General features: G+C 45.2%; 1 protein-coding gene across 1 annotated transcript in view; it reads right to left on the bottom strand.

Moving 5' to 3' along the window:
• The window catches only part of LOC109293216 (coiled-coil domain-containing protein 92), a 62,065-nt gene extending 46,682 nt beyond the window's left edge, over window positions 1-15,383 (bottom strand). Inside the window, exon 1 of the mRNA XM_019511031.1 lies at window positions 15,055-15,383. Within this exon, the coding sequence (XP_019366576.1) occupies window positions 15,055-15,099 (45 nt within the window). The 5' untranslated portion in view covers window positions 15,100-15,383. The remainder of the gene's footprint in view (window positions 1-15,054) is intronic.
• Between the last annotated feature and the right edge of the window lie 263 nt (window positions 15,384-15,646).

Below are 15,646 nucleotides of genomic sequence, written 5' to 3'. Positions count from 1 at the left end.
GTTTTGTTTTTTTTGGGGGGGGGGAGGGGGGGAAGGGAAGGGAAGAGTCCGTGCCAATTTGACCATAATACCCATCAGAGCTTGGCATGCAATCCAGGGTTTTCGTAAGGCTGGGGCCTAAGGGGAGGCAGCATTTATCAAGGTACACCAGTGGCAAGAGCTAAGATTGGGAAACAATCACCTGATAGAGGCCAAGGCAACACTAAGGCTTGGGACATTTAAAACTAGACTGGGCAGAGCACTTGAATCAGGACCTGACACATGGGAAGACTAAAACCTCGGCAGAACGCATGGGCAGTGCCCCTGCTCTTTCAGAAGCGGCTGTGAGTTCTCTAATGACCCTGGATAGTTAGGACATTGCTTTTACTTGAAGAAAGACTTATCTGGAAGTCCAGTGGTGCCTCATACTACAAGAGGACATTGTTTCAGGGCTGACTGACTCTGAGGTCAAGTATCTCCTGAATAACCCTCATCATTTCATGCATTTCCCTTGGAGATATCCTGTCAGTCTACTGCTTTACCCTTGGTTCGCTTTCTCAGCAAAAAATGCTGTCTTCCTCGTACATCTTTCAGCTGTGCTTGAAAGCAGACAGACATTCTGGGGCCATGTTCATTACTGAGTGGAATTACTTCTGGGAGAGATTAACTACGGAGTGGACTTAAACCAGAGATGAATATGGCTGTTGTTCAGAAAGCTGCATAGTCTGAATCAGTAGCTGCAGCAAAAGATCTAATGCATGAAAAAATACAATATGCTGAGTCTAACTCAGTCAGTATTATGTGGCAAGGAGATTCGCGTTGTCTTACAGAGGAAGAAACATCTTGCTGGTAATTTACACAGCAGACAAGTGGTGATGTCAGTCCTGCTTCATGGAGGCTGAGTCCCTTGAGGTTATGGAGTTCATCACTACATGTTAATTGGTTCTGTAATGCAGCTGCATTAGCTTGCCTACCTGTGCTACTGCACAGCGGAGATAAAAATAAACCTTCGAAAGAATCCTTAATCCTGGGAAATACCATTTCTGACGGATGTGGCAACCATTATTATTCTATGCATAGAACCCAGAGGGTGGGAGAAACAATATATTTTATCTGTGGCAAACCACTGGGATGGTTTGGAAGATTTTTGCTGGCGAGGATACGAAGGCTGTTGCTGCATCTTTCTGTCACTGAGAAGTTATTTCCATTTCCTTATTCATCTACATCTGCCTTTTTTTTTTTTTTGCCATAATGATTTAAAAGTGAAACAAATGCCTGGGATCATTTACAGAATGAGAATGTCTTATTGTGTACATTTTAATCCAATTCCCCGTTCCTAAATCAAATACAAATGCATTTAAACTTGATTCCAAAGATTACTAATAGCATCAGAAACCTTGACAATCCCTCCCCCGCCCCAGGCCTCCCATCAGTTTAATGCTTTCTTGCTGCTAATAAATGAACCACCTGTGAAAGTCCTAAAAACAGGTCTTCCATGCTGTTAATATTTTACAGTGGAAAATCAGGCTCCAAAGCTAAATTAATGTACTTACCTGTAGAACTGTTGTTGTGATCATCAGCACAGGCACTGATGACTAGGTAGGCACTGGAGTGGACTTGTCTAGAACTAATAGTTTGCTGCTGCACAGCGCTTTCCCCCCAAGGATCTCATTGCACTTTACGCACTTCATTAATGCAGCTATGCAATACCCCATGAGATCGGCAAGTAATTTTATCTCCAGTTTACAGGAAACTCAGCCACAGGGAGCTAAAGTGCATCTAAACTCACAGAGCTGGGAAGAGAACCCAGGAGTCCTGAGAACCAGACCACTGCTCTAACCATTAGACCCTCTCAACCCAAGCGCAGGACAGTTTGCTTTATTAAAGTTTCCTTTTTGAGCGGGGATGGCTGGGGCCTTATCAACCCTTCGTAAACCTATCCAGGCATTTGGATAGCATGTTATATATTTGCAGATAGCCAAACAGACAGCGGGGAAGGTTGGTTGATCCTGGGAGAGGGTAATGGACACAGCTTCCTTGCATCCCCAAACTGTTTGGAGCTGAAGGATCCACAGAGGAAGGAATCTCTCCATCCATCTGGGCTCCAGGGTACCCTTTGGCTTCCTTATGGGGATACCCCAGCAGCAAGGCTCCTTCTGCTCTTTATTTGCTTGTCCTTTTCCGGGGTGCAGCATTCACAGTGCAAACATCTATGGTCCTCTTTTGGAGAGTGGGCTGAGCTTTAGCTGTGATGACTGTCATCTTGGTTAATGCACTAGGTGTTAAACTAGGGAACTGCAGAAATAAGAGCATGAGCTGCTACAATTTGAACTAAATAGTCATGGCTCAGTGTCTGGGAGCTGGACCAGGCTCATATTCTCTAAGGAGCTCTGATGTACACACCCATGTTTGAGTTACCTGTGCTGCACAGAGAGGCTGGTTCCCTTCCTTTGAGATCCATCCCTTAGAATGGAGCAGCCCCAGGTGCTGTGTTAATTTTGAGGGCCAGCTGGGTTTTTTTGGAAAGAGAAGGCCTCCTCTTTAGCACCAGTTCCATTGTCTGTGGATCCCAGAGCATTTCTACTCCTTTTAACAATCTTTTCCCTCCAGGAGGGTCTGTGTATTAACTATTCAGCTGGTTTACACCAGCTGGAATCTGCGTTGCCAGTAGGTTTATTAAAGACGCTACCAAAATGCAGGCCATCTTCATGAACAAAACTGCCAAGAAGCCTTCCAAGCAGTGAGGATTTCAGTCTGAGATTGTCCAAATTACTTAGTATTGCTTAAGCCCGCTCACTGAAAAATTTCCCCTTGACTCCAGCAGGAACAGACTTAGATACTAGTGCTGAGTGCTATTGAAAGTCAGAGCTTTTATCCATTGTTATTTTGATGACTGATGGAAGCTTGCATTGGTTTAGGAAGGACTGAAACAGGTAAGAGGGACTGAAACGAGTAGACCTAATTGGTGACACTGCAAATGTGTTGGCAAGTTGCTTAATGCCAGGAGCAGCAATTAGCCATCATGTAAATAAATAAGTGCATAAAGACATAATGTTTCCTCCGACTTCTGTCCTGCTTGTGGGATCAAACAGGAATTACTCGCTGTTCTGGTTCAATAAGAGGAAAACTAGGCTTTCAGTTGTGATCACATTCATTCTATTTAAATACATAGGGTTATTCTAGATATAACTCCAGGTTGCTAAGATTAGAATCTAGCTTTGGGGCTGTGCAGGAATCTGGGTAAAGCCAAAAATAATGGGATGTGGATATCTCTGAATATAGATGACTATCTTGGCATTTGTGGTTGCTTTTCATTAGCTCCTGACATGCCCCTGGGAATCATTTATGGAAGCAAAATAAGAATTTAAGCTGTTTCTTCCATCTAAGACATGACCTACTGTGAGCAGACCAGATTGTGCACCCTGTAAACAGCTCAGAAATGCACTCAAACCCTGTGAGATGTGTAACCATAAACTACCATATTCTTTTCAATATAAGCCATACTTTAAAAAACCTATTCATTAAAACATTTTTAGACATTTTGTCTAAGAATGGCCTATGTCTGGAATTGCAAGTAAAGAAAAAAAAGGTAACAAAAGATCTTCTGTGTACCACAGAAGCTGTATCTTTGTAAGCAGGTCTTTATCGAATCCTTAGTTTTTGTCTTAAACTGAGTGTTGGGAAATTTGAGTGCATCTTAAATTCAAGGACATCTTATATTGGAAGGAATATGGTATGCAAAAGGCTTGATTCTCATTAAAGTTTGCTTTAAACTGTTCTGAGAAGTATAGTTTACCCTCACATCTGGTCTAGGCCAGTATAAAGTGATTTTAGTGTAATTGAGATGCAGGCCTGAATAGTTCTTTGCCTATTTATCTGTGCACGTCTAAACCAAAGGTCCAGATGCTCCATGTAGAGGGGTCATGCCCTGGTGGTTATACAGTCCTTTACATTCTGACAGTTTTTAAACCTATAAGAAAAAAAATCCAGCTCTGTATTCAGTTTCTCAGTCATTTCTATTTTAGTTCTCCTTATTCTCTCTACTTAGGTACCTCCCTTTTAGCATACTTAGTCTAAAAAAAAAAAAAAAGATCAGGTGTATTTTTGCCCCATTCAGCATTAGCACAGAGACTAACAAATAACCAAGCTCTGACTTGTCTAATAATTTACTACTGACACATTAACAAAAATAGTGAGCAAAGCTCAAAGCCCTACACAGTAATGACATGCAACAATTTTAGCTGAGCTGGCATTTCTCCTTTGTTTGCAACCTCAGAGAGAGCATTCAGTAAGATTTTGTTAAAGAGGTGGGTATTTATGTGTGGTAGCTAAGAAAGCCATGTTTTTTAGTGGTTTCTGTGATATAAAATTGGCTTGCCCATAAATTCCCAGAACTTTCTTATTGTCCAAGCAGGATGAGACACTGCAAAAACAAATCATGCTGCAGCAAAGAGCCAAAGTCTCTTCTCTATTTTGGTATAAATACAAACTAATTCCACTGCCTCTGGATTTATAGCAGTGCAACAAGAAGAGATATATTAAGCTTTGGAACCCTTTTTCAAGCAAATTTGTGGGAACCATATCTCTGGACTCGTGACAAACTAGGTGGGACAAAGCACTTCTACTCCAGTGTTTCATAGTTTCATAGTAGTTAGGGGTCAAAAGGGACCTAAATAGATCATCTAATCTGACCCCCGCCACTGGCTGGAGCACACACTGGGATCACAAGACCCCAGACAGATGTTCATCCAACCTCTTTTTGAATTTACCCAAGATAGGAGCAAGGACCACTTCCCTAGGAAGTTGGTTCCAGATCCTAGCCACCCTAACAGTGAAATAGTGCCTCCTAATCTCTAACCTGAACCTATTCTCCAGCAGCTTCTGGCCATTGTTCCTCGTCACCCCAGGTGCTGCTGGGAGGAATAGGACCCTTCCTATTTGCTGCTGATCTCCCCTAACAAGTTTGTAGGCAGCCACCAAATCCCTGCTCAGCCTCCGCTTGCTGAGACTGAACAGGTTCACGTCCCTCAGCCCCTCCTTATAAGGCTGCCCTGTTGCCCTCCAACCAAGCAGGTGGCCCTCCTCTGAACCGTCTCAAGGCAGGCCACATTCTTCTTAAAGTGCGGTGCCCAGAACTGGAGGCAATACTCCAATTGTGGCCTGACCAATGTCGCATAGAGGGGGAGTATCACCTCTCTGGACTGGCTTGTGATGCATCTGTGGATGCACGACAAGGTACGGTTGGCTTTGCTGGCTGCGGTCTGGCGTTGGAGGCTCATGTTCATCTTGGAGTCAATAATGACTCCAAGATCCCTCTCCGCCTCTGTGCTGTCAAGGGGGGAGCTCCCCAGCTTGTATGTATGCTGTGGATTCCTTCTCCCCAGGTGCAGCACCCTGCATTTATCTACATTGAACCCCATCCTGTTACCATCTGCCCACTTCTGTAGTCTGTCTAAATCTAATTGCAGCCTCTCTCTCCCTTTGAGCATGCTTACCTCTCCCCACATCTTGGTGTCATTGGCAGACTTGGACAATGTGTTTTCCACCCCCTCGTCCAAGTCGTTGATGAAGATGTTGAACAGTGTAGGCCCCAGGACCAAGCCCTGGGGGACCCTTCTATTCACATCCCGCCAGGTCGAGTACGACCTGTCCACCACCACTCTTGTTTTCAGCAACCACTGTTGTTTTCAATCATATTGTTTTGTCCAGCTGAAATGTCTCTAGAGTCTATCAGAATTGCTTGAAAACTTTCCATTGAGCCATGCATGTGTATATACACAGACACACACATACACACACATGCATAAACACACACACATACACACTGCTGAAAATGAAACTCTTATTAAAAGAAAACTGTCATTCTGCTTAATTTTTTTCTGAATATAATTTTTTTCCTTGATGAAAAGAGCTGAGAAAGCACAGTGTCTGGTAGTTCAAACACTGATTTTTCTTTTCCAGTAAAAAAAAATGCATCTAATGTTTCTCAGCAAAAATTAGGAGTGGGAGAGTAGAGGGGGCATGAAACGTAAGTGTTATGGTTTCTTTCAAAATGTTTCATGGGACATACTGGTAGTTACCATTTTCTGGCCAGCTTTAGCTTCTTGCACCATGACTCCTACCATGTCTGTTGAGCAAGGGTTCCCTGGCCTGTACTGTGAGTGACTGGTTAGTGTGAGGCAGAGGTTTTGCTTTTAGTTCTGGATATGAGTGGCCATTCTCAGCCTGGAAACTCCATTAACATGGGGAAGCAGCTTGGCCAAGTGGCTACAGCACTGGGCTGGTACACAGACATGGGTTCTGTTTTTGGCTTTGTTGCTGCCCTGCAAGGTGATGTTGGGCAAGTCATTTCCCCTCCCAGTACCTCAGTTTCCTGCTCTGTAAATGGGCATAATATGCTTTGAGATCTGATGCCAAGGGGTCCAAAGCCATAGAAAAATATTAAAAGATGCCTTGTGTTCCTTTGACCAGTACAAGGGCTGACATAATTCATACCCTGAGTTGGCAAGGCATTCTTCTGGCACAAATGAGATGCAAATGTCCAGCTCCTATCTGAGCATTTGAAAATCTTTTTCCTAAGTAAGTTGTTGACTACGCTGGGACTCACTTGCTTAAAGAGCTTTTCGGAAACCAGGCCCTAGATCTGGATGTTTTTCTTCACAGCTTTGTTCTAGAAGTTTTAGGTAGCTGCCATGTCACCAAGGGACTTGAGAGTGATTTTTCCCATACACATTAATGAGAATGAGAGCAGCATGTCAGTGTAACAGGAGCTGAGCTCTGTTCACAGGGACACCACGGCACAGTCGTGCTGCTGTCTCAGAGCAGGCGGAACAGAAACTGGAGCTGGGAACGTTCTCTTGAGTCATCCTTCATGCTGGCTGGTAGGCAATGGCTCCTTCAGACTGCATGGAGACGCAGTGACTAGGGATAGGGGATACCAGCATTGTCACCATCGAGCTATCTGAGCGCTGCCAGTACACCACTTTGACAAGCCCTAAATCCACTCTTACATTTTTTTCCAATAGGTTCCATTTTTAAGAACTAAATCTGTATTCTCTGTATTTATTAAGCGCCTATATATTATGGGTAACAATGGCTAATTTACCAAGATTGGAATCGAGTTTTGGCTTTCCAATAACATTCATAACCTATTCAAGTGTTTATTGTATTATCAAAACCCTGTGACTGAATTACTGTCCGTTCATTAACCTGCAGGGATTGCTGAAGAATTTATAAATCCTATTCTCAGTGATTGATAATTGGTTGATTTCTTTTCTCTTTTCCTTTGATGTGAAGTAGCAATTGCAATAATTCTTTGAGCGCTGGAGCAAAATGCATGCAGGTAAATAGTTGATTCACATGTTGTTTAACTGCTGTGCCATGTTTGTGAGATGACTTTTGAAACACTGGGAGCTTTCTATAGGTTACCTCGAAATATTCTTGATGCAAAAACATTTTTGGTCAGTGCCTGACTAATGCTTATTGCTGTTGGTTGATTAATAATGCTTTACAGTTCAAGCCAATGATCTCAATGGTCTTTCTCTTGGGGGGTCTCAAAGTCCCTGTTTTATAGATAGAAAAGCTGAGTCACAGAGGTCCAATATTCTGAGATGCTGAGCACAAGCACTGACTATAGTTGAAGCAGTGAATACTTAGCAGCCACTGGTAATGAAAAACCATTGCAGTGCCCAGAAAGTAGGCAGGTAGAGAGGAAGGTCTCCTGCTTTAGATACAGGATCCTTTTTCACAACCCCATTCTTAGTTTAAAGCAGTGGGGGCCAGTCTTTCTGGCAGATGTGCTACAAGGAAAGCCCCATGCCCTCCCGAGTGCTGCTATGATCCCCTTCCCATGCCCAAGCTGTTGGTCTGCTTTCTGCTCCCTGCTCTCTGTTGCTGTGTTCCCTGTTTTCTTCTGCAGTCTGCCATGTGCCACACAGAGGCTGTCAGTGCCACTTGTGGTGCATGTATGGTGGGTTGGCCAACCCTGGTTTAAAGCATTTCCATCACTTAAGTCTATAAACTGAGACTGGCTGGCTGTTTGAATGCTCTCACTATTGGACTCAAATCATTCATTCTTCCTGAGATCATTAGATTCTTCTTGAAATCACACCTAGAAACACAACACATTTATGTTTTCCCTGTGTAAGTTATACTGGGATCCAGGGCAGACAGGCCTGCTTGCAGCTGGCATTACAAGAACATTTCACAGATAAGTGAAGAAGGACCAGATAATAGCTTGTTTGCCTATAGCAAACTGCTACCCTGCAACACAATGGGCTTAGGACCCTAACACCAGCACAGTTTACTCCCAGACTTTCCTGGGGTAATTCTACATTGGATTCAAGGTAACTGCACCTGAACAGTGGTTTACATTGTCTGTCTGCTCCTTGTTTCCACTGATGAAACTATCCAAGCCCATTACTATCAAAGCTACTTTCAATAAAGCAAGAAAAGAAGGACTCTGAGGGAGCTACCTTTTGGCCATTTTCTTAGGTGCAGCTTCAAATGGATTCATATTCTTATTTATTTTCCACTGACAAGCCTTTAACTCATTCAAGGCAAGAACCATCACAGTAGTGCATCAACTGTTGCTCAGGGCAATAAAGTCCAAATGGAAATAAACAGAAACCTCAGGGAACTTTTAGCTTTACAAACTGCTAGTCCCAATCTATGGGATGTTACACCAGAATACATACATTCACTTCTATGGAGATAAACTTCACTTTCTGTACAGTGGTATCTGTCCATCCCAGGTATTTGGTAGACATTACCATAGTATCTGTGCATCTTGCCATCTTTGATGCAAGGTATTTATCCTCAAACACCTTGGTGAGGTAAGGAAGCGCTATTGGCTTCATTGGACAGAAGAGGAACTGAGGCACAGAGAGGTTAAATGACCTGCCTAAGGACACAGAGCAAGTCTGTGGCTGAATGGAGAAAGGAATTCAACTTCTATGCCAGTGTCTTGATCACTGAAGACCATCTTCACTGTGTCCTCTGCAAGCATACAGTTTGCTGGCTTCAGCTCGTGTGCCAGTTAAGATAATAGCACGTTACAGTCGATCTCCCTACCTTCTGTGCCCTCTGCCTCATAACCACAGTTCTTTCCCCCTTTGCTCACACATCAGGGATAATGTGCATATTCTACTGGTCACACGGTTATCAAGCTATCTGTTTAATGAGAACCCATTTGTTTTCTGGGATGCTTCTAACCGTGATTGACAGGATAGTTAAATCTGGGAAGTGAAAAGGACTGTCATGCTTTTCAGTTCCATGGGGCCTATTGGGACTGCTAGTGTTTGTCCAGATGCAGGATAAATTAATCAAAATCTAGTTCAGGCTAAAGAAACCTAGTTAGATCATTTTCGCAGCTGCAAATTCAGCACCTCACTTGGGGCCTAAATCCCTCCTGCTAAGTAAGACCTGTTTGTCCGAGTTCAGGGAAGTACTGTTTAATATACCAAGAGTGGTAGACATGGAGTATGTCTACACAATGAAATGAAGGTGTGACTGCAGCCCATGCTAACCCATCCCTGGTTGCTTAATCTTGCTAGCACAAAACAGCAGCGCTGAAGGGGCCTTTAGAAATTGTTAGTGGCCAGAGTACATACCTTAAGGTCTCTGGAGGTCTGTACTCTGGTTGCTGGTTTGTACTAAAGCTGATGCCACCATGTTTTCACCAATAGTGTACTGCTGGCACATGCTAAAATCATACTCTGATTGACATATTTCCTTTCACTCTGTTAGACATGTTGTTGGATCTTTGATGATTGGAAAAATGGTACTTTTAGCATCTTTCTTTTGTGCCTACAACTCTTTCCTTTTCCTCCATGTTGCTCACTTTTAGGAGATGGGTATCCAGAACCCATGTCCTAAAATATTTCAATAGTATAAGAGTGATGTTATATCTGTGATGGTCCAGAAGTTATATGAGAGCAAGGATTTCTTAGGGTGATAGATTTTATTGGACCAGCTATGTAGTTAGGATAGAGTTAGACAAGCTTTCAAATGCAAGGCAGATGAAGAATGCTTTGCATTTGAAAGCTTGTCTAACTTTATCTCAAACCATAGTTGGTCCAATAAAAGATATCACCTTAAGAAATCCTAAAGTATTTCAGGATCTCAAGAGTCATATAGATTCATAGTGAGAGTTTCAGATATGCCTAAACAGATTAATTGTCCATTTCCTTTAGAAACCAGTGGGAGCTGCCTAGGCACCTCGGGGTTTTCCAAAGTGCTGACCTGCATTGTTAAATATGAATGCCCTGCTGAAAATCTGGTCCTCAAATCCCATAGAAAGTGAAGAGAATTTGGGTGCCTCACCCCTTCAGACTCCTATGAAATTCTCCATCTTGCTATCTGAGTAGAAGCCAAGGTCATATGATACATTTTTCAAGTAATATATTACCCTGAAATATCTGCACTCTCAGATAGGGAATGTGGAAATGGGTTTCTGGAAACATATTGTACTGTGTTGTTTTGTTTTAGGAGAAAGTGAATTTCCATCCCTCTGTTGTCAGCTAAACAGTTCCTCATTCGTGAAATTCACCCCCAATTTGAAAGCTTAAATGATGCCTGTGGTCAATGCTGGCTATTCTTAAGGAGCTTGAACAGTCTCTGTCTCTTCATTCTGTATTGACAAAGTCCAAGGTGTCCATTCTACCTGGTACCTGAACCCATATAACTGAACTCAGTGGGAATTTTGCATAGACTTCAATAGTCTCAAGATCAGGGCCTTACAACAGAGGTTTTACTCATCAACAAATTAAAAAATGGCCCGTTGCATACATGGACTCTTGTGCCCTTTCCTTTTTGTAACACTTTACAGTCCTTCTCATCTCAGGATGGTGCTTCAAACTTTCAGAAGACATTTAAACACTGAGGGAAAACCCTTCTGCTATCATGGATTCTGGGATGCTGGTCTCAGGTATCATTTCAAAATACATCTAACTGAGACACCCACGTCCCATTTCTACAAATGACTCAGGCAGCTGCGTTCCTAAGTTCCACTGACTTCCAATTAAACTTGAACTCCTAAGTTACTGAGATACTGTTGAAAGCAGTCTTCCTAGGGGGTCCATGTAGGGTGTGAGACCTGTGATTCATTCCCTAGCATCTCCCCTGGTTGACTTTGGGCAAGGCACTTAGGGCTAGACTTTAAAGGTATTTGGGTGCCTAATTATCTTTAAAAAATATTTTGAAGCCTTCTTCTATAACATGGAGGTAGGCTTAACTGATAAAGTACAAAATATATGCTGTAGTTTTGGGGGTGCTGAGCTCAAGTAGTTCATACTAGAATGTGCGTATGTGTATGCGTGTATGTGCACATGTGTGCATGTGTGTGTGTGCATGCACAACCCTCCTGACAATAAAACTGTGCACTTAGGTGCAAAAACACCAACCTCAGGCCCCTTGGCTTAAACATTTTGGTCCAAAGATTTCATACTTTAATTGATCGTTAGAGGGGGCTGCACTTTTTTTATCTTTGAGAACAGGTTCTGTTGTAAAGTCAGCTTTGAAATGCAAGCTTCTTACCAGGTAAATAATAGATGAAGTGAAAGGTCACTGTCGTGTCTTCTGTATACACAGAAAGAGGAATGTGGGTCTCAGCGTATATTGATTGTACTGTAAGGGAAGAACAGAAATCTGGAACCACTGTGTGAACCTGCTCTGAGGAGTGGAGAGGCGTGGTAGCAAGAGGTGGAACCTCCCACTTCAAATTGGATTGTGATCCATACTTAGCTCATCTGGGCAACAGTTAAATGCATTTGCTATAGCATGGCCTAAGCAAAATGACTTTGATCTCCATCCAGGTTCCACTGGACAAGTAAAGCCACTTTGTCATTAATCTAAGGCCCTTTGTTTCTATCTGGCAGCTTCAAAGGGGTTCTGAATGAATGTAATTCACTCCCAATCTAGAGCCCCCCTGTGCTTCCGGGGTAGGTACAAAGGAACAGCGTCAGTGTGAATGTGGCGTGTAGTATCCGCATTACCAGTAATTAATACAGATATGAATAGGAAGCACTTTGCCATTTTCAAAGCTCTGAGCAGAAAGGTGTCTCGGCTGGCACTAATGACTGTTCCTGTTGGCAGGCTCAGCAGAGGGATTTGCTGGGCATGCAGGATGAGCACTGATCTTGGTTTGGAGCGGATCCTTCCTCGACAGCGCTGAGGGCCATTCTGAGAGGCCAAGAGGCACGTGGAGGAAGTGTGCTACTCACCTCCCTGACCTGGTTGCCTGCCCAGGGAGCTCCTCCTGGGCACGTTCCTTTGATAAGCAAAGGACTTCAGTCTTGCAGGTTCTACCTGCACTAAGAATCAAACCATTGTAATAGAAGCAAGGGGTGTCTTGGCCTTGTATTACAGCCCTCTACAGAGATGTTGGAGATCTGTAAACCCTGCCCTACCATTCATTAACAACTGGTGCCTCCTGATACTGGGGGGGGCACCATAGTGGTGAGCGGGGACCACCGGCGTTGGTGTCGATGAGTGGGGAATGCCCACACCTGCCAACATCGGTGTCATCGTTGGTGAGCAGGGACCACCCGCAGCCACTGATGGTGGCAGCGGGGAGGGTGGTGGGTGGCAGGCAGTGACCATCCACAGAAGCTGGTGGCAGCTTTTGTAGCGGCCAATCTCAAGGGGGGCACGTGCCCCCATGTGCTTCCCCTACACATTGTCTATGCTACCATAGACTCCTTGGGTGCCCCTGGGCCATCATTTAATCTCTCTGTGCCTCGCTCCCCCGTCTGTAAAATGGAGGTAACCATAACTCCTGTCTCTCCTTTATCTCTCTTGGGGTTGGGACTGTCTTACTATATTAACATGGAGCAACAAGCACAATAGGGGCCTAGTCTCACTTATAACTGAATACAGCAGCATCTGAAAGACCTAAATCACTCCATTTAGTTTCACTTATTTTGATAAGTAATGTAATTTAACCAGTGTTTCAGAAGCAGATGAAATAATCAAGTCAGATTTTAATTAACAGGTGAATGCTTTTCATTGCACAATCAGCTTGTCGAAGAATTTACTTCCAGGGTAGCATTGCCCCGAGAGGTGTGTGTGTATGTGAGTATATACACGTGCACGCGCGCACACACACACACACACACATATGTATAGCATGCTAATATGAAAACCATGCGCGCGCGCGCACACACACACACACACACATATGTATAACGTGCTAATATGAAAACCAGAATCTTGGCCTAAAAAAAAGGGAACACTCCAGTGTCTGATTACACATTTCAAAATCACGTGTATGATACATGCCTTGGCACTTGTCTGTGCATCCATGGGAACAAGAACGTAAAACTCAATCCATCACTATTCATATATAAAGTTTTCTTGTAAAAGCCAGGCTTACAAGCTAGTAGCCAGGGGAACTACTCCAGTAATTAGGTTTGCAATACCAGGTCACTGATTTCTCCCACTGCAATTCCCTAGCATGATATAGAAAGAACTGCTGGCATAAACACAGATACACCAAGGAATATTTTCCACTTGTAGATTTCCAAGCATATATTAAACTGATGAACCCTCACAACACTGATGTGATACATTCTGTCTGTTTTACATATCGGGGGAAACTAAGGCACAAAGAGATTAAGGAACTTGCCCAAGGTCACAGAACCAGTGGCAAAGACAGGAACAGAAAGCAGAGTTGAAACCTTGGCCCTGGTAAAGTCAACAGCAAAATCTTCATTGATTCCAAAGGGACCAGGAGTTCACTCAAATCCATGCTGGCTGGTCTCATCATCTACTGAGATCAGTGCAAACAAATTTATAACCATGTTTCCTATACATTTTTTAAACATGCCCAGTTGAGTGACAGCCAAACGCTAATGCTTTTGCTTTTAATCCATTAGGTTGAATGTGAGGCCCAAATTGCTGTTGCTGGCCTCAGTGGAGTTACTCTGGTATCACTGTTGCTGGGAGCAGAATTTGGCCCACAGTCAACTGTGCACAAATCATAATGATATGTGTAGGATCCTTATGGCTCGGTCCTGCATCCTGTTCAATTTATGCTGCTAGCTTTTGGGGGCTTTCTGTGGCAGAACTCTCACTGACTCCAGCAGCCCCCCTTGTAACACACTTAACTCTGTAATTACTGGTGGAAATAGGGAGTGGGCTTCACTGCAATTTTGACTCAATTTACATCTGCATCAGTAGCTCCAGGGAGGAAGAACAGGTGCCAGCTTCTTTGCCTGGGGTGAGGGATCTTCTAGAACAGCAAGGAGGGCTTCCAGCACAGGAAAAGTTCCCCCTGTGTATAGGCGAGACCCCTTCCCCAGCACATAGGACAGAAATCTTACTGCAGCATATGCATCTCTGGATGGGTCCGGCTCTAAGGTGCAACTCTGCCCTGCCTTCTGCATTTCCCCTTAGGGAGGAGGCTACAACAACTGCTGACCCTGGATGCAAGCAGCTGCTCTGTGCCAGCTCTTGTCATTCTTCCAATACAGAATTACAGCTTGTAAGTACTTTAAACCAATCTGTTCAATAGACAGACAGGAACAATGGGCTACTCGAATTTGGGGTGGGAGGAAGCCCATAGTACGGGTAGTTTTCAGAGGCTTTGATTTAGTTTATAGCCTTTAATAACCTCAGGTCAGCTGGGCACAACATCCCAGGCTCATGGGATAGACCCCTCTTCCCCCTCCCCCATTCTTCCTGCCAGTCTCAGTGAAACATGGGTGCAGGGATTGGGGTGTTTATGATTGTTGTTATGATCCTCAAGGAAGTTGTTGCCAGTGGCACTGGCCAGGATATGAACCAACGGGATTTTAGTTGGGAATCCTTCTCCCCCGACCTGGATTGAAGCCACCAACCTCTGCGGACACCTGGCAGGACACACACACATGCACGGTCTCTTCCACCAGGGTGGGAGAGGCCCACATCAGGCAAAGTCACCCCGTCCTGTGTCCTGACCATCCCCGTCCCGCAGCTGTCCCCAGCCCTCTGTCCCACTCAGCCCCCAGGAGTTTGCAGGCTGCTGGTGCCCCCAGGGCAAAGCTTCCTGCCCAGAATCCCCCCTTCCCCGCATACAACAGGCCGGGTTTCTCTTACCTGGGGGAAAAGAGGAGGAACTTGCTGGCAGCTGCTGGGTGTCATCAACGGAGGTGTTGCATTGGCACAGGACAAGGGCAAAGCCGGTGTGTGGGGGGGCTCAGCACAGCCAGGGCCCCCGCTCCCCCCAGACACGGATCCGGATTGGGGTGGGGGGCAGAGAACCCCCCCACAGCCTCCTCTCCTGCGTCTTGCCTAGATCCGGCTCCCAGCCTGGCGTGCGGGGCTAGAGGGCACCTTTCCCAGCCGCCTCCAAACTTGCAGCCTCCATGGCAGCGCCGGCGGGGGGCAGGGAGCGCCGAGCCGCAGGCCTCTGGCTGCAGGGCCCCGGCTCCGGCTCCGGCTCCGGCTCCGGCTCCGGCTCCAGCCCACCCCGGCGCTACGGCGTAAACACACGGCAACGTGACCGGAACTGGGGAGCTCGGGCTGGGGCTCGCTACCCGGGCGGCGGCCGGAGGGAGGCGGGGGGCGGCTCTCCTCGCAGCATCACGGGGATGAAATCATCCCCGGTGCCTCCCAGCCCGCGGGGGCTGCTGATCCGGCGCCGCCGGCCGGCCGGGCGGCCGGTCCGCACCGCAGCGCAGCGCAGCGC

Source organism: Gavialis gangeticus, unplaced genomic scaffold (genome assembly GCF_001723915.1).
Source record: "Gavialis gangeticus isolate Ggan-Ray unplaced genomic scaffold, GavGan_comp1, whole genome shotgun sequence".
Taxonomy (NCBI): Eukaryota; Metazoa; Chordata; order Crocodylia; family Gavialidae; genus Gavialis; species Gavialis gangeticus.
The sequence above is the reverse complement of the archived record's forward strand: the minus strand, read 5'-3'. Positions and strand labels throughout refer to the sequence as shown.